General features: G+C 33.3%; 1 protein-coding gene across 1 annotated transcript in view; it reads left to right on the top strand.

The window, feature by feature from the left end:
• Positions 1-4170: 4170 nt before the first annotated feature.
• The window catches only part of LOC126978988 (sodium channel protein Nach-like), a 30320-nt gene continuing 13739 nt past the window's right edge, over positions 4171-20751 (top strand). The window contains exons 1-6 of the mRNA XM_050828126.1: positions 4171-4248; positions 9371-9480; positions 11985-12150; positions 13329-13483; positions 14373-14505; positions 15401-15565. Of these exons, the coding sequence (XP_050684083.1) occupies positions 4171-4248; positions 9371-9480; positions 11985-12150; positions 13329-13483; positions 14373-14505; positions 15401-15565 (807 nt within the window). The remainder of the gene's footprint in view (positions 4249-9370; positions 9481-11984; positions 12151-13328; positions 13484-14372; positions 14506-15400; positions 15566-20751) is intronic.

The raw sequence follows: 20751 nt of genomic DNA, 5'->3' as shown, positions 1-20751 counted from the left end.
TAGAATTTCTGCCACAGATCGCACCCTTACTGTAAGTCGTTAAGGAGTTCCATTGATCATCATATTCAACTACAATTACTTGACCATAACTACGTTACGGTAGTGACTTAAATATCCTAATAGCATAAAAAAGATTCGGCCGAGTATCTTTAATTTGCTCCTAAGAATTGTAGAGTTCCGTTACTTTGTCATGGATTCCATAATCAGAACCTTACCAAACTACCTTTGAAGTATATCCTTTCCAATAAAACAAGAATCATCGAAATCGGTTGGCGCTATATTGAGTTATTCGTAAATTTTTCGTCCACATACGTATAACAAATTGAAGACTTTTATGGTTTTCTCATGGAAACCATTATCAGATCTGGCACCATCTTTCAAATAAAAAAAGAATTATCAAAATCGGTTCACCCAGTCGAAAGTTTTGAGGTAACAAACATAAAAAAAAAACATACCGACGACTTGAGAAACTGCTCCTTTTTTGAAATCGGTTAATAATTTAATTTTGTAATATCACAATTGACACACGTGCAAAGGTACGCGTAAAGGTAGCTAGTTATGAATTGTATACGTCATTATAAATTTCACAGTACAGAAAAGTGTGTGTGGGATCCAAATCCTCGCGATATATAATACATGCCCGTGTTATACGGACGATTGGATTCGCGTTAGAAGGATACCGCGGTAAAGAGGGCGGAATGTATTTTATCTACACCAATGCTTTAAATCCTCTATTAAAGATTCTGAAACAGTTAGCTTATTGCCAACATTAAAACACCCAATGTTCTAATAACCATTACATCATCCAAACGAGTGTTGTAATGTTGTACTGAATTTCATAACAACACTCCTATGTTTTTTTTGATCCCTTCATGCGCAAAGAGTTTCAATTCAGCTACATTCTTATTACTCGATGCGTGGTATCTGTATGAATTTCAAAAAAATAACATTTTCGTTTACGCGCGTTCCACACTACCAGAACATCGCGCGCCGTAAAAAAAAGTAGGTTATTCGAATCCCCGCCATTTTTCTTCAATATTTCTATTGTTTTGTTTACAAAAAATGAGCGATTCATTTTAAACGCTGAATATTCGAGTGAATTTTAATTATTGCACTACATAAAATGTAAATTACTACTAAAATAAATAATTGATACATTAATACTTAGTTTATTTGTATATAATCAGTAACGAATGATATTAGGCTACTACTAGGACTGGTGTTTTAATGTTAGCAGTAAGCTAACTGTTTCAGAATCTTTTACAGGATCCATATTCTGGGTGTAGATAAAATCTTGTATGCAACTGTTGATAATTAGGTATTAAAACACTCATGTGATACTATTATTACATTCGTGTTTTAATACCCCTTATTACACAACAGTTGCATAAATAACTATTACAGGCAACTTGCAGGAGCAGTGCAGTTTTATTAGTGGAATAGCTCCTCATTATCGAATTATTATTATTATTATTGGCGACCAAGAGAATACCAACGGATATGACAAAATATTTTTTTTGAAGTGATCATATAATATCTTCTAATGGGAGGGCAAGCGTTATGTAATACTTCCGTCAGAAAAAATCGATTAAAACAATTTTTAACCGATGTAATTTAATGGTTTTTATAAAATCGTTTCAAATTGCCCAGTAATATTTTTTGAAAATCTCCAAGTGTAGGTACCTATATCTTTATTTATCACTACTTTTGTAATGATTAATAAATAAAAAATTTCAGAAACATTTCTGACGTTGGCGACATTTCTTAATTTTTTTTTATTATAAGGACACATACAGCAATGGTAGTTGATTTTTAATAATTGATTCGTAAAAGTCAGAGCCGCCTTTGCAAGATTTTTAGAAGACATATAATGTAAAAAATGTGAGCCGTGACGGGACGCCTGGCAGATGTGAAACATCGACATTATTTTGTAAAAGTAATATGCAGAAAAGAACATATTATGATAGGAGCTAAATATGTCATAATGATAAAATAAAATATTACGATTTTTTTCCAGATAACGATGACTATTTATTGAATAAACATTTATTTTCATAAAATACAAAAATTTACGAATTTATTACAAATCGTGACTACTTAATTCGTTTAATCAGTGACTTCGGTAATCGTTATGTTCGATGTTGCCTCTGAGGACGGTATTACTGTGACAAGGCGACGCGTCGCCACGGCATGCGTCGCCACGCCAGAAATCTGTTTTACGTGCGGCTATAGATGTTTCACATCAATAATTTCTTTGCTTATTATAGCTACTATTATGCAATTTTTACTTTTATAGGATTCAATAATGATACTTATAATGTACATGCACTAAATTTTAATGTACATATTCAAGAAATGTAACAGAGAATAAAATGTATTTTATAATCAATAAAAGATTTTCTAATTAAATACCCTTTCCTTACATTATCCTACCAATATACGTAAGTTTTAGTAAAAACCTAAGCTTTATTCAAGTAAAATATCAATATTAAATAGATAACTTAGATTAGTTTAAGTTACACTTCTGTCGGGTGTCCCGAGACGCACATTTTTTTTGAGGAGTCACAATGCCATAGTTGTAGTTGCAGTTCTTTTTAGAATTGCCTTCCAAGTTCAAGAAAATAATTCAACAATCAACAATAATAATTAACAGTACAGTTTGTATATTGACGTTACACATGCATTAACAAGGTTTCGTCCCTGTAAAAACGAATGGGCGCTATGCCACGTCTAATTGGATACATTAATCACAGTAATTGTATTTTGCAGTTATCGTTGTTTAAGCATCATTTGACATGCGATAGAATAATAGGACACTTCATGAAGTGACAAAAAAACGATGGTTTTATTTCAAATTTTGTTGTGTTTATTTTAAATAATCAATTTAAACAAAAAATGGATATATTATTAACGACAGCTCGATGGCTGCTACGTAAATAATCGTATCCCACAAAACTGCCATTTTTACTTTTTTGTGTTTTCTTAATGAACTAAATGAGTTCTATAAGCTGTGTAAATTTCAAAGTCAAATAATAAGAAGTAAGGCTTTTATATTTTGGTTTTCTCTCGTATGTTGTTTTTGCATGCGGCGTAACTGATTGTATTTACTCTAAATTTATTTAAATAAGATCATTGTGAACTACTATCACTTACTATTCCGTTACCATATGCATATCCGATGAAAAATGTCGTAACTGCAATATCTAAAAAACTACAAATAATTAGTATTTCATTCCCACTCCATACTGTGTCTTCCTATGTTATTTATCTATGCATATTATAAATTTCAAAACAAAAGACATAAATTTAACGATACGATGCAAGATAACATCTATAAACCTCTGTCCTGAAAAGTCTGCATATCGAACATACGACTATGTACGTAGGAGCCAACGAGCTTCGTATTCGAATATACTTTGATTTCGAAATCGCCAAATTGGCCAATGAAGGTTTTTGTGAGCGTGCGATTTGAGAATACTTTTATAGAACAGTTTATAGTTTTATTTGATTATTTTTTAGAATTATTATTATTATTTAACACTTCTAAATATTTTCGCTTTGCGGTGTCCTATCAATACATTTTCATAAATGTCGTCTAGCGATAATTAATTGACTTCTGAGTTCGCTTTAGGGGTACTACCAATATTAAAATATAATGATATTACCATTTTAATGATGATTATGAGGTTAGTACAGATGTATAATATTTTAATAATTGTGATCCATATATCTAGGGGTGAGGTCCTGGTGATCTGTAATACAGGGTCAACCTACTTCAGACACCAGCTCCTCACAAAATACCAGCTGTTAAAAATGTAACACTACTGTACTATTTTCGCTTTATAATCTTTGTGAGGAGAAAATAAATAGATATTCATTATAATATTATTATTATAATATTCACGTTGAGTAGTTGAGTGATATTATTACAAAAAAAGGTCAATTTATTGACTGATTAAATGTGAATATTTTTTAAGATTGTCTTATCAATGAACACTTCTTACTTCATTCAGAAATACTTTATTGTTTTTAATGTAAATATAATATTTACAACCACGTAACTGGAAACCATTTCAAGTAAATTAAATAAAAATACTCTAGGCGGACAGCCCTATCGCTGTTAGCGTACCACGCGGCCACATCCCGCCTTAGGGAAACATATACGCAGCCATGTACATCAAACCGCTGGCACTCGTCACCATGACAATGGCCAGCGGCTCGCAGCTTAATATAATAGAAGTCCACTTTGTAAGAAGCCCGACGAGATAATCCTCGTCCTGTAATCGCTTAACGCCACTTAAATCACAAATTACTCATTTGCAATAAGACTACGCACAAATACTCACACAGCTATACACACACACATATTATGTTCACACATACATAATAGGTATATCACGGGTTCTTCAAACCTAGAGTCTATTTGTCTAACAGTCTAACAGAAACATCAATTAGATTGTTAGTGATCTTCTCCATCCAGCCTAGCAAGCAGTCGGTCCGATGCTGATGAGCTTAATTTTCGGCCTCTATGACCACGCCCGGCTTCGCTGAAAAAGCCTTTAGGGCTGTCAGCACAGAGGAGGTTTTTAGTTGTTAGGAGGTGTTTAACACCCGAGCCTGGGCTACGTTTCGGGGTATAAATACATTAAATTTAGACCTTTTCCCCTTAAGTATTAATTCTAAGGGCCGAGTAAGAAAACTGTATGCTAATATTATGTGACTGAGTGACACTTGATCCATTATTAATATTGAATGGAGCTATAACTTTTAGTTCATAAATGTTAATGGCGGTATAATGCGAATTGCATGTTAAGCGGGGCATGATTGAACTAACGATTGGTGAATTCCTATCGAATAAGAAATGAGCCAATTGCTCGAATGGCGACGTCGGCACCTTCTACATAAAATAAACTGTTGGATTGCTTAAATCTACAAACATACATAATGCTGAAATGTCAAAAGACAAGCACAAGATTTGGGCAGTGAAAACGTATATAAACAAGAAGTTGAGAAAGCTAGACTGAATATAATTTATCATACATTTAATAATATATCTACTAAATTCTAGTTTTGAAATTATTTCACACTTGATATAAGAGTCAGAAAATCTGATCATTGAGAGTTGACAAGATTCAGTAGTTAAGTACGATTGAAGGTACTTTTAGTTTAGTAAGGCAATGGTGTGATGTTTGATTTTTTTTTATGAAAATAGGTCACGGGACGATCAGGACGTTCAGCTGGTGGTAATTGATACGCCCCGCCCATTACAATACAGTGCCGCTCAGGATTCTTAAAAAGACAATAATTCTGAGCGGCACTACAATTGCGCTCGTCACCTTGAGACATAAGATGTTAGGTCTCATTTGCCTAGTAATTTCACTAGCTACGCCCTTCAGACCGAAATACAGTAATGTTTACACATTTCTGATTCACGGCAGAAATAGGCGCCGTTGTCGTACCCCTAATCTAACTGGTAAATACCTATACTCTAAGCAAGTCCACCTAATTTAAAGAGTTCTTTTGATTTCTCTGAGGTTACAAGCTTGCAGAGGTGATCACTTCCCATTACACCGTCTCGTTGTTCCTTGTTATCATATAAAATTATTATTAAATCTGCAGTATTTGTTGAGGGAGCTACTGAAACACATAAATTATGCAGCAGATAGCGTGAAGGTGAACTGTGACCGATGATAAATGTTTATTTAATGAATAGTTATTGAATAGTACAATAGAAGCTCAACTGTAAACATGCGACACAACCTTAGGAATCCGTAGTTTAATAAGTTATCGCGGAACCCACGCCCCCTTGCTTTTAAATACCGCTTATATAATTGAAAACTTCTGGACAAACCAAATAGTTACACAAACATATTCCAGATATGGTTATATAATATGTCAAATTATAATAATTTTTTTTTCTTTTATTCACTTTTTCAAATTATTGCTTTAATCGTGTGAGTGCGTGCGAGTATATTGTATAATGATAAAACTACTGGAAAATCATTTTGAAAAGAAAAGTGATATATTCCTTTAAATGTTTTGTATGAAATCTTCTTATATGAAGTAATGGTTATGGTATTATACAGATCTGTTTTTTTTATGGAATAGGAGGACAAACGAGCGTACGGGTCTCCTGTTGTTAAGTGATCACCGCCGACCACAATCTCTTGCAACACCAGAGGAATCACAGGAGCATTACCGGCCTTTAAGGAAGGTGTAACATCTGTTTCTATTTGTTGAGTTCGTATGGTATTGTTAATTCGGCTTTCTTAAAATTGCTCGTGGTTGCGTCGTGGAGCGGGTGGAGGTTGGGAGGGGAAAGTTGCCGTGAATTATGCTGGTGCTGGGTGATGCTATCTATAGTACTTAGTACTGTTATATAAAGTTTGAAGTTATATACATATTTAGTTTGAAATTACTTCATAATATTATGTCGATGGCAAAAAACCTTTATATGCTTACGGGGAATTGTAGATTGACGCATCTTCTTCTTGTGAGATAAAGATCTTACACAAGCGAAAAAGTTTGAGGATTTTTGTTGCATCTCTTTTTGCATATCATATTGTGTAAAAATTACGTAAAGCGATGAAACTGTAAATGTTGATTTAAAAGAGTGACTAATATTTCTTAAATCAAAATTATAAATAAAAAAAGGATTAGACATTATTGGGCAAAAAATGCATTATATTGTAAAATTATGACCAAAATCAGTAAATGTTTTTTATTTGATTCAATGTGAAGAGTCCAAGGCGTGAAAAAAAAGTTAACAATTGAATAGCATCACTTACGTTGTCTTGTCTGTTGTTGTGTAGCGCCTAGACGTCATCGAAACAAAAGTGCTCAGAATAATCTCAGAATGAATAAAGTTGGCAGGCCCCCACAAAATCGACCGACGATTTGGTTCAGATCGCCGCAATACGTTGGATGAAGGCAGCGCAGGACCGATCGTCGTGGAAATTTTTGGGGGAGACCTTTGTCCAGCAGTGGACGTTTTCCGGCTGATGGTGATGAATAAAGACGCCATACTCATTGACATCGAAGTGAAAAACAAAGAAAATCTTGGTTAAAGTGTTATGACAGACCAAAAACTGCATCTTTTACTCATAGAATAGTAGCCAATCGTGGTTTGATTTGTCTGTCACATAGATAAAATTGTCAATTCGGCACTCATTATACTGGGGTTTGAAAAGCGACTAGGGAAGCAATTGCTTCCTTGTCGCTTCCTTCAATTAAGTGTAGCTTCTTGAATTCAAGAAGCTACACGTAGGATATTAAGAGTTCACGCTATTTATAACCTAGGTCCTCAAGAATCATTGAGAGAATAATAAACTTTGGTACCTATATATTATCTTAACACGAGAAACGAACATAAACTCGACTAAGTCGAGTAAAGTCTTTTCGAAACGGATGTAATGTTGGGCGATGTACAATTATGCTTCTGCACTATTGTCCCAAAAATGTACAAAACAAATGTGTTTCGAAATTTAAAAGAATTGATAAAAAAACATTTGTGTGGTAAAAGTCACTAAAACTTTAATGACACCACAGATTAGAAATAGAGCGCCCGCCCCTCATTCTTTTTAATAATATTTGTTTGGTATGATATTACATTGTAACCATATTTAATTTAAAGAAAAGAAACCCGCTGAGTCTCTTGCGCCGGTTCGTCTCAGGTCTGAGGCATACTTTTACTAATTACAATTTTACAACGAACGTTTAATGTTATGTTTATAACGAACATACAATAAAAATTTACTGACTAGTTCTGTATAAACTATATTCATTGATTAAAAAGATAAAAAAACTTCCATCACAATATTTAATAGAATCGTCAAATATAATTATAGTGCTTGTAGGAATTATACTGTGATTAAAACGAGCAAATTAATAAAATTGCTGTACAGTGTCGTGACAAAGTAATAATTGCTGACCTTTAGTTCGACGTATCACATATTTCATTCTGAGTGTATCAATCGATTAGAACACATCGAGAAATGGTTCATGAGCTAAAAACAAATAGTATGGGCGGGAAAACCTCCCTATATAGTTTTTTTATGAGTAAATTTGTCGAATTCTGTAAGAGGACTGACTTACACGGATTTAAGTATACAGTTATGGACGATTTGAGTATTGTTGAAAGGTAGGTACTACTGACATTTTATAGTTAATAGCAATGGTACATATTTTTGCTGCATTTAATATGTCATTGTGTGAAGAAGCGTTGTCATGATGTAGGAGAACGCGGCTTTTTGGTCGTCTTTCGCGAACTTTTTTTTAACACCCTGGTTAAACAAATGGTAAAATACCACACGACATTAACACTCTTTTGATCTTCAAGTGGAATTGTGCGTATGGGACCCAGAGCTGAGAAAAAAATTGCGATCATTTTTTTTACCAACGTTTCTGCGTCACTTTTGTTGGCCTGTTCTCATTTTTAAACACCCATTCACAAGATTGTTGTTTTTTTACGGATTCAAAACGTTAAACTATTCGTCCCATTGACTGAATACGTTTTTTTTTAAATTTCTGTGTGCATGTCATTTTATAACTGAAGGGATCTATTTAAAAGCACTTCCTGTGTATTATCCTGTACATAATATATCTACAAATATGAGTAAAATATCATACTTAACTCACATAAGTAATACTTTACTATTTTACTAGATGTAATGATTTTTAAAGAAAATGTGTTTATGTATTATCTCAATGCAAAGATTAATTCGCCATATCGCCCGTAACTTCACTAGTGAAAATTCTGAATTCATATTCGCAGGAGCTGTTGGGGTGTAGCAGTATTTTTGAGCATAAACCTCGCAATATACTTCGTGATTACAGCTTACAACTGGTATGCACGAAATCCCATTGTCACTGTAAGTATCCTAATGTGCTAGCTTGTGTACTTGGATGTACTCTAGCCATACTTCATCTTCTGTGAATGGCCAAATTAGACCGAGCTTTTAATACCCGGCGCCGAGTCTTGCTGGAAGGACCATTCTTGGTTATTGAACATAGTGTTGTTAAGGGGCTTCAAAACCTTCTCAAGAATGGTATCTTGATACACTTGTGCCGATGTTTTGATACCTTTTTCACAAAAGTATGGATCAGTCACTCCTTCATAGCTGAAGTCGGTTGCACGTTGCACTCTGTCCACTAAAGATAAAGTTGGGTTTCGTGCATCTGAAAGTGTGGGAAAATCTTATATTTTTAATAGAATTGACTTCGAATATTGGTTTTTAAAAGAATCTATAGGTTAAATTTCTAACCTTGCTTTGTCAAAAAGGGTTGAACTGAGAGGAAGACTGTGAGCAAAACGATCCTGGAGATGCGTGGTTTCTCCTTCAACACTAAAAACATGCTTCTTTACTTTTAGGTCATAGAAAGCACCCAAGGAGCTATATGGGATGTGCCTTTCCCAGCAGTAACGATTTGTGACTTGAATATGATATCACGATCAGGAGCCTTGTCTTTTGCAAACAACCTGTGAGTTTTATTCTTACAAAAACTGGATTACATTATATTATTAATCACCGATTCAACCAAATGTCTTTCATGGGTTGGTCCGATTGTAAGAATATTTATTTTCTTCTATTATCGGTGGCCATTTTTATCGTCCTAGGACGCTTCGCAGTTGGATTTAAAAATATTGTTTATTTAAATAAAATACTTTTAAGGATATATAACTGATTCATATATTGACTGATTCATTATTTATTCTCTTATTTTTTATATTTTTTTTTATTTAACTACACGCATCATTATATTATAGATTATGTGCGTTATGGAAAAATGTCATAAAAACAGAATATAAGTAAACATACTAAAAAAATATATATATATAATAACTTTTATAGGTACATTTATCAATTAGTTATATCGTAAATCTAATATTAAAATTAACAAAAGTATATGTATGACTTTTGTTTGTTTTGTTTTTTACTTTTTGTTTCTTACTATAGGTGCAATGAATGCTCTACCATATTCTAGAGTTGCGGTGAATTTTTTTTTATGAAAATCAAGGATGAGACGAGCAGGACGTTCAGCTGATGGTAATTAATACGCCCTGCCCATTACAATGCAGTGCTGTTCAGGATTCTTGAAAAATACTGAGCAGTAGCTGATTAGTATAATTAATCCCAGAAGGTTGGATACATTATAAGGAGGGATCTTATATATTTATATCATTTTTTATTAAGGCATGTCCTTGAATATTATTCTGATTTATTAAATAAAAAATACACGTCAAAAGTATTAAAAAAAATCATCAGTTAACTTACAACAATAACAATTGATCACTTAATATCAAATAAAAATAAATGACTAAAATTTCTACATTCGTATGCACGCTAAGTCCGATAACTGGTCACTGTAACAAAAACTTTTCTATTTCCAATTGTCATGTATTCTCATTTTGTTGCAGTCTAAGTCAGAAACTAATACCGCAATTAATAAAATCACATAATATTAGGGGTTAAAGTTTGAAATTGCCGATTTGTACTGAAAAATTGGAATTCGTTTTATTTTTAATTAACATATTTATTTAATTGAAATAATTAACATGATTATTTATGAATTGCTATCTATAATAGGAAGGTCATTGATGCCTATGCGATATAACTGTGGTGATCTAGATACGACAAACTATGTGAAAGGATTTTGTACTGCCTCCTGAGAAGAAAACTTTTTATCACGCGTAGAAAATTGTCCAAAAAACCAAAAAAAATATTTTTGTCCGTTGGAGTAAGGTCTGACGAATACAGAGGGTGACGAATGGTTTCTAATTGCAGTTCCTGTATAGTTAAAACGGTTTCTCGTGCTGTATGAGGTCTCGCGTTATCATAGAGCAATAATGGTGAAGATCGATTCATGAGTCGGGGCTGTTTCACTGCTTGTTTTGTTATAATGGTTCGGTGTACGGCACAGTAGACATCTGCCATTATTTCTTGACCAGATTAGAGAAACCTATAGTCAATAACACCTTGCTGAAACCAACAAACAGTTAACTTTTTATTGGTAAGCGTTTCTTCAGTCAAATTATGAGGCAGCCATTATTCATATTTTTTTATTTTGTGATTTGACGCAAATTACTAAATATTGTTGGTAACGGAAAAGAAGGTAACGATAAACCATGCCGCTAATTCCTGGGTAGTTTGGCTCGGATCGGTTTCCACCATCGCTTTCAATTCATTGTTATTCACCTATGTGGGCGGTTTTACACATGGTTCGTGCTTCAAATCAAAGTTTCCACCATGAAAGCGTTTAACCCAAATTTCAAGGTGCATTTATTAGCAGTTCCGTCTCCAAACGAAACATTGATATTGCGAGGTGTTTCTGCCACGTTAGTGCCGTGACTTATTTATTAAAGAACTACATAGGTACCATGTGATAAAAGTTTCACTCATAAATCTCAAACCATGAAGGATCCATGTCAATTCGAAGTACCTATTACAATTAAACGGCAATTTGATACTTTAACCTCTATTATTATGTCAAGAACATTATCATCTTTGTCGATCCTTCTAGTCATCAGTTTCTCTCAAATTTGATGATACCGATCCCGCTGATACTAAAAAATAGTAAAGGAAATCACTTATTGAAAATCAAAAACTACTATCCATTCGGAAATTCATACTTCAGACCAGAGAAGAACGGGCGCAAGAATCTCAGCGGGCTACTTCTTTTTTTTTGCAATAATATTTCCATACAATTTTTTTTTTATGGAATGGGAGGACAAACGAGCGTACGGGTCACCTGGTGTTAATTGATCACCGCCGCCCACAATCTCTTGCAACACCAGAGGAATCACAAGAGCGTTGCCGGCCTTTAAGAGAGGTGTACGCGCTTTTTTTGAAGGTACCCATGTCGTATCGTCCCGGAAACACCTCACAAGGAAGCTCATGCCACAGCTTTGTAGTGCGTGGAAGAAAGCTCCTTACAATATGATTTAATATTCAGAATTCATACTACTTATTTTGTTACATTCATAGGACTCTACCACAGAATATGACTGCGGAGTATATATTGCAAACGCTTAGGTTGGCACCTCTGCTTCATTCACCAATAAGTTCAGATGACCAAACTAAAAAACATTTAAGTAACCTACAGGATGTACTAGATCTTAACGAGATTACTGTAGAAACTTTATTTCGCAACGTGAGTATTCAAGTCTCTTTCATATTAACCTGTGCATGTCGTCATCAGGCACTCGTACATTCAAATTTAATTTTTACAATTTATATGTTCGTGGGCTTTAAATTCATACATATTATTAAATAGTTTGAGCTCATGGTAACTAGTAAATAAAAACAATTTTTATAAATTTTTATTATAATTATATAAACATATATAAGTCGGGGTGCGTGCATGGTGGAAAACATCCTTAATGGTCAGCCGAAACACTAGTGAACTATTTACCTAACTTCTCAGGAAGCTAATAGGAAGACAGCTTCGGAATGAGCGCTTTGTGCTACACTTAACTAAAGCTCACACTATATCCAGACTAACCACTAATGCCTCAACCGTTTTCGCCCATCTATGCTAGATATGCAAGAAGATGAAAGACCAAATGACGGCCACCTTGACGGAAACCGTACTGGTGATCTTTAGTAAGTTGGTAGTCCTTCAGGTATACTAAGAGCTAGCGGTTGACGACTCTATTGTTCTTCTTCTTGTTGTTCTTCGGGTGGTAGATGTAACAAATCGAACGCCTATTTTAGGGATTGGATACACTAAAGCTGTATTTTAAAGGTCCGAAAACTAAGTTGGTAGAATAGGAGAACCGGAAAAGAGACATGTACGAACCGGTGCCACTTCTGATTCTCTTGTCTACGGACAAGAGATCCAGAAGTGGCACCTAATCAGCCTTTTCTTTTTTGCATCTTAGGCCTAGGTTAGGTTAGTTTACGTTGTTGAATACATACGCAACATTGTTGAAAGACGCATGGATTCCCAAAGGAAGAGGAGCCAGTCTATCGCCAGTTCTGACTATGCCCTTGGACAACGGCTCAGCTGTTATAGATAGATAAAGACGTGTGTGATCTAGTTTATCTACAATGTATGCGCTGATGCTTTTTAAACTACCCAAAATATAAAAAAGCCTGGATGGTATATTGCTCATCAGCCCACTTGACCAGCATCGTCGTCTACTTATAGTTTAAATAGGTGGCGCAGTCCACTGTGGACCCATATGAACCAAACCACTCTGCAACTACGCAATGAGGCCTTCCGGAGACCCTACGGGGTTGATGATGTTGTGACCGCACCTCCATACAATATCATAAAAATAACAGTTACCACAAGATGTTGAGACTCTAATAAGCGTATTATTTTAGCTATCACCAACGTTATCTTGTAATAATCTGGTGCAGCGATGTATGTGGAAGAACACTATATACAGATGCGAGCAATTATTTCAACAAATCTTCACCGTAAACACACTATGCTGTACCTTCAATTATTACGCAATTGATTTTAGCTTGATGAGCAAGTAAGTTTTATAATATTTATTTGCAAAAAGGAGAAAAACAAGATTGTAATCACAACTAGAGTTACATCAGGTCATATTAACCTGAAGTCAGTATAATCTCGATATACCGCCATGTGTCAATTTCGTGACATAAAACTATTCTAATATTCCAATCTTAAAGTGGAAAAGAACTATCGAGGATAATTCTTATTACCTAGTAGAGATTTTAATGTATAATATTTATGTTAGTATTTTACTTTTAGCGAGAAGTAATAACTGATAGGTGTTTTAAGAGGATTCATTAATATCGCGTATGTATTGCTCATGCATAAATAGTATTATGCGACATAATATACTCATGAGTTGTTGAATTTTTAGTACATATAATGAGATCCTACAGTATTAGTGTGGAGTACCACACCTGAATATCTAAGTGCTCTGACAGCCTGGGACTAGACTATGATAATTTAATAGCAATAGAAATGACAATACAATATTATGTATTTGGTTAAAAAGAGCGCAAAAAATGCTGGGAGAGTTTCTTGCTCCGCTTCTTCTCTCTCAGAGCGCCATTTGTTTCCGAACCGCTAGTAGCGTCTATTAGAAATGACATCAAAAAGAATTGTAATGGTGTCAATTTTGAGAAAATAAATGTCTTTTATTCCTCTTATTTTCTTTCCAAAGTGTTAGGTTGATAAAAAAATGGCGAACGGCTCCTCCAATCTTGACATGACGTTAAATAGTGGATAGCTTATGTTTTTAGAAATCCGTTAAAGTAGTTACTTTGAACATATTAAATAATAAGAATGTAATTAATGTACAATCGTACTTTTCTTTCTATGTAATTTACTTTTTATACAATACATATTTTTATAAGATATAAAATTATTTTCTTTATTTCAATTTCCAGGAATTTTGAACTTCTACAAACGTCAAGTCCACGCAGAGTTGCTTCGTGTGGTTATCAAACAGCACTCACAGTTCTATTGCATTCGAATCCTGAAGATTATTATAGCACAGTCTCAGCTTCGCGTGGTATACTTGTAAGTCATACCTAAGAATACTATTCCAGGCTCGCACATTTAAAAGCCGAAAACGTATTTCTTGTATACTGAAATTGCAGATGTATATGGTGGCTGAGTTCCCCTTTCCATTAAGTGAGCCACTTGCCCGTTCACCAGTTCTAATATGAAACTATATCATTACGTATCCATTTCTTTTCAAAATTTGATATTTATAATATGAGGTTTAATGGGGCAATACATAACTGTTCAAAGATAAAGGTCCTGAAACGGCTTCATTAGTTATTGCAATCAATGCTCAATAGATAAATAAAAAATTGACTGTGAGGGTGATTCCTGTACAATAAACTTCAGACTCATTCATTTTCCTCAAACATTTTCATGGATGTGAATTCTGTATTAGAGAGAAGTGAGAAGGAATATATAGTACATGATTCACAAAAGGGAGAAAATATGCACTTATACCGTCGCCTTTGAAATAGCAATAAAACGATTACAATACGATTTAGTAAATTTGGATATTGAATTATAGACAGATATATATAACGATACACAGCACAGATCCAAATAGAAGCTTAAGATTGACGGAGGCGACCTCTTGCGCTAAATGCATTCATAGTCAGGATGTATTAAAAAAAATACGATAAACACGCAAATAATAATAATACAACTTCACCTCTGCATAGTTACGATACTTTCAGCCCAGTTGTCACATCAATACACAACCACATTTTAAAAATATGTAAGTAGTATAAATAAATCATAAATTAATATTACAAGAAATAAACTACACATAAATTGGTTCTTACGTTCGTCCGCCATTCATTAGATGTCGTCAGACTTTTAAGTGATTAAAACTCAAATAAGATATATTAATTTTAAAATATTGGTCAAAAATTATATTAATTTCTTTTAGGTTTACATTGACGATGCATATAACATTCCTGATTTTGATTCTCCTGTTCGTATTGTGAACCCATTTTCGGAAGTCCTGATTGCGCTGTCTCCTGAACGAACATACAGTACTCCTGGAGTTAAGTCGTTCTCGCCAGATCAACGTCAGTGCTATTATAATGACGAGGTTAGTACTTCTGTAAGTAGGCACATAATTCACTAATGCAATAGGATATCTGAAAACGTACGTACAAAATACATATGTAGAGATATATAAATGATTTAGAAACGGATGTGTGGTAAGGCTTTAATAACTTTATAACAATACTGGTAGTATTGAAAATGTGACGTCCACCACCCAGCTATTTCATGAAATAAATAATTTTAGTTATTAATGCGATTTGATTTTTAAAAACTTCGCTGAGTAAGTTTCGCCTCTTCTTCTCAGGTGTGAGGTATATCTTCTCGAATGGAAGTTATATTTAGACTTATAAGTGATATAAATATCATCACAATTAAACACAGATATTTCAAAAACAATAACAGCATTCTATTTATTTTTTTATAAACCGCTTTAATCGTTCGGTACTGAATTTTGTGATTTGTCTTGATTCTTGTTAAACATTGTTAAAAATAACTTAAAAATTGCCGACTGAATATAATGATAATGATTATTTATTTTAATTCATTGATTTGTTATTAATGAAACAATGTTATTCGTTTTAGCTTTCTGTACTTCTACATCACGAAAACTTTAAGTAACTTCGAGTTTATTGTAACATTACATCGTTCATATTGATATTAATATTTCTTATGGAAGAGCAGGAAAAGCGAGCAAACGGGTCACCTGATGGTATGAAATCACCGCATGCAGGGTGCACCCTATGGTTGCCGCAATACAAAACAACTCAGCCTCAAAATACCTAATGTTCGCCAGCACTCATAGATGACGCTAGTAGTACCATACGAAGAAGAATTTAAATTCAGTTATAATATGAAAATCCATGTAATAGTGCCATTTTTCTTTATACTAATATTATTTATGAATTTGATTCTAGACAGAAATTTCGTTCTTGTTTTTCACGATAGAGGTAAACGCTCTTATTTACAATTTTTTTAACTATGATCAGTTTGTCAGTTGTCGAATGTGTATTTCGCAGCTATCCAGTTTGTTCTTAATATACATCAAATTACTGGATTAATATGGCTGAAAAATTATTAGCTTGTTCCCATAACTAGCAAGCACACCCTTTAACCATGTTAAAGTTAAATTAACAACGCTTATGCATTTAGTTAACGCACAGAGTAGGGATGGATACTTATTACTGGTATTATGTATAAGTAAATTTTGATGAATGCTTAATGTGAGGTTAGTTTATTAATTTTAAAATATTATACTATGCGCCGTTTGAGCTGCTGACACCCGTATAAGAAGAATAGAAGGAAAGAAAGTAAAAGTTGTTAATAATTAAAAATAAATTACTTAAACTACGATTGTCGCGACATAGTTGCTCTGTTTTTGAAACAGAGCAACACACACAATGTTGGCCAACGTTCATAGATGGTGAATATAAGATGAACAGTTTTAAAATCAGTTTTAACAAAATAAAAAAAGAAAGGATTGTGTGGTCTTATGTGGTAAAAGTGAAACATTTTTTCACATTATATACATTTAACTAAAATTTTTTTGAATAATATTCCATTAAGGGTATAAAAATCGCTTTATCGATCTTCATTTTATGCTTGGAAAATTGGAATGATAATGGGAAATAATAAAAGTAGACTAAGTCTCCAACTAATATTTTTATTGAACTCTGTATCTTAGCCCTGGTTAAATATATTGAATAAATATTTCTCTTTAATAAATAACAACATTTACATTAAACACTGACAGACAACACTTAAATTAAACACTAACAGATAACATTTACATTAAATACTGACAAAAACAAACAATAATAGCGTGGAGCACTGGCACATATGAGTAATAGTCTATACACTACACGGTCAGCTCTTGCGAACTATAGGCGCCGCCCGACCGTCACGCGACATGTACACAGACGAAAAAGTTTAAGACGATGTAATAAAAGTTTCATTTTAATAAATGTGTTAAAATCCATTGAAAAGATAAATTAGTTTTTAAGTTAAGTAACAAAAGTTCAAAATTTATAGAAATTAATATCGTTTTATTTGTTTGCTTAAAAATCATTCATCGGTCTATGCTGAATACTCTGAGAGAAATAAACAGAGTAACACTTCGATGGGTTCCAGGGCATGCAATGAATGCGCTGACAAACTTGCAAGAATTTATACTAAAAGCACGCGATTTAGTCTTGATCGTTCTGTAGTATCTCAAGAAGTCTTGTTAAATCAACCAAAAAATGATACACCATATTCACAAGAGTGTAATGAACTCTGGAGCAACACTACGGGCTTAACAAATTCCAAAACCCTTATCCAAACCTACAACAAGAAGACTGCTTATTAGGCACTAGAGCTAAGTAGGGAAAACTTACGCATTCCAAACAGGACACTAACGGATCGCATCAGATTAAACAAACACCTCTTAATCTTAGGCCTCAGAGATTGCAGAGAGTGTAGATTCTGTAATAGTGCAGATCATACCACGTTACACATTCTCTCTGAATGTGATCCTTTAATGCGTAAACACAGCATCTCTTTGGGAAGTCCAATTCTTCAACCACTTAAGATACGTTAGCTAAAGCACAAGATATAAGATTCATGAAAAGAATCAATGTTAGCAGTGAGCTATAGTTATCAGTGACTATCACAATAGACCAGATTGGTCGCAGTGAAACAGGGCTGCACTGAACTGTACCAAAGTCACTTCACAAACCATAACCATAAAAAGCAGCAGTATATTTTAAATTTGGCTATCATACTGAGAATACCAAATATTATATAAACGTAGGTAGTATCAATTTACACACTTCATTAAGGAAATTTGTAAGATATCGAATGCATAATAATTTGCAAACATCGTTTAAGAAAAGTTTGAGTATGGGCGTGGCACTAAGTAAATTACGTGTAGGTACTTGTTGTAAGTTGTCGTAACGAATACATTAATTAAACAAACCCAATGAGCCCCATTTCACAATAGCCCATTTCAATAAACGTTTTTAATACGAAACCAAACTTTTAAAGGCCTGCAATGTGATAGAAATTTATATAATCGGTTTCCCCTGTTTCCAATTTTAGTTAATAAGGAATAAAAGATTTCATATATGTTTATCATAGGTGTTCATTACATATGTCTTATTTCTATGCTTTAAGCAGTTCAAGAGTCCCATCGTTATCAGCCATCCTTGAGCGGAGTAGACATATCACCGGCTTCCATTATTACATGCAAGTTCACAGTAAATTCGGTGACATATAAAGAGATTGTTATAGCTAAGTATTACCTTGGATGTGTGTCCTGATCATTAGTTCATTTCTTTAATTCAGAGTTATGTGGGATGACTTGAAGTGTAGTTATTAACTCAATCAGATGGCCCTGTTCACATACAGCAAGAAACGGCAAACATTTTCAATGACTCCATAGCTTTTTTTTTCGAATTCATTTTATATATGGACCCGCCGGACGACGAAAACAGAAAACATACATAACTAATACGGCAAGTGGAGTACTGACGTATTGAGGATTTTCTTTGTGTCTTTAAAAGTATTTTTTTATGACTGTAAGAGACGAGAGGAGCAGGACGTTCAGCTGATAGTCACTGATACGCCCTGCCCATTACAATGATTCTTTAAAAAATCCAAGAATTCTGAGCGGCACTACAGTAATTTCACTAGCTACAGCGCCCTTTTGATCGAAACACATTAAAGTTTACACATTTCTGCTTCACAGCAGAAATAGGCGCCGTTCTGGTACCCCTAATCTAGCCGGCATCATGTGCAAAGGGGCCTCCCACTTGTAATAATAATCTTGAAGAATTGGTAATGACGCAAACAGTCATGATTCAAAGATAAAGTCAAGATAGGAAATAATTACTAGTATCGATTTCTTCCTTATATTCAATGAATATAATTAATAAATCAATTAGGAGATTTTTTCCCATGATTTACGGTTCTATTTCATTTATGGAAAAGTAACAGAAACGAAAATGAATCACACAAAAAAGAAAATTATTTGGATTTAAATAAAAGTTTAAATTATAAATCGAAATCGTTTAAATTATTAAATTAAAATCGAAAATAATTAACAATTACTATTAATGTGTATATCTTATCTTATCACTAATATAAATTATCTGAAATAAACATTTCAGAATTTACATTTATGTAATATTTGCATTGAAAAGCATGACCAGCCAATTTATTATGAATCTTGTTTAAAATATGTAATCTTATGAGATTCACTTTGATATGTCATTTGTTGGGAAAACTATTGATATATTTATTTCTCCTTTAAAAGTTTTGTTATCGAGATTTAAACGTAGGCGGCACTCAAATCAGATAACCAGTATCATATTAAGAAATAAGAATTCTATTGAACGTTATCTCAGATTTGAGGTACAAATTTGATTTTGATTATATTCAGATGCTATTTCATTGATATAAAAATGATCTCTAATATTTCTTTTATATTATACAATGTACAAGAAAAACCATTCAAATACATATCTTTTAAATGGTTCACAGGTTCTTGATTCTAACATAATACAGACTAGAAAATTATTTCTTTAAATAATTTTCTAGTCTGTATTATAAGATATTATAAGATATCTTTATTTATAAATAAAGATATCTTTCTATAACGCTATGGTATTAAGAGATTTAAATTATAATACATATTTTTTGTAGTATTTAAAACAGCGTCAAGTACTTATAGACAATTAAAAGGCTCGATTCTTCTTTTTAATCATCTTGATAAGGAGATATGGTCAATGTAATGAAAACGTTATAATTTTCGAGTTAAACGGACTTCTTGAAGTAGGTGGAAAACACGATCTAATATTCCGTACATAAAGGCGAAATTATGTACCTAAAAATAACTTGAAGCTAGTCTTAGCCGTAGCATAAGAAAACCATTTTATAAACCTTGTGTGTAAAATAAAAGGAAAGTAATAAATAAGAAATTTGACGTTTTAAAACTTTTAGATATATTTTCCGTCGGATTTTCTGTTTCTTTGTTCGCGCACATCGCTCTTACTACTTTATGGATTTCACACTAAGAATTATAAGATTAATTTATAAGTTATTTTCAATTTACTTTAAAACTTTGGTTAGAATTATGTTGTATATATGTATATGGTAATTTGTGAAATTCTTCGCAGACAGGCCTGAGTATGGGCTAGTTCTAAATATATCTAATAAATAGTATGTAAAAGGAGTGTAAAGAAACCTCCAGGA

Source organism: Leptidea sinapis, chromosome Z (genome assembly GCF_905404315.1).
Source record: "Leptidea sinapis chromosome Z, ilLepSina1.1, whole genome shotgun sequence".
In the NCBI taxonomy this organism is placed as follows: Eukaryota; Metazoa; Arthropoda; class Insecta; order Lepidoptera; family Pieridae; genus Leptidea; species Leptidea sinapis.
This window is presented reverse-complemented; position numbering and strand designations above follow the sequence as displayed.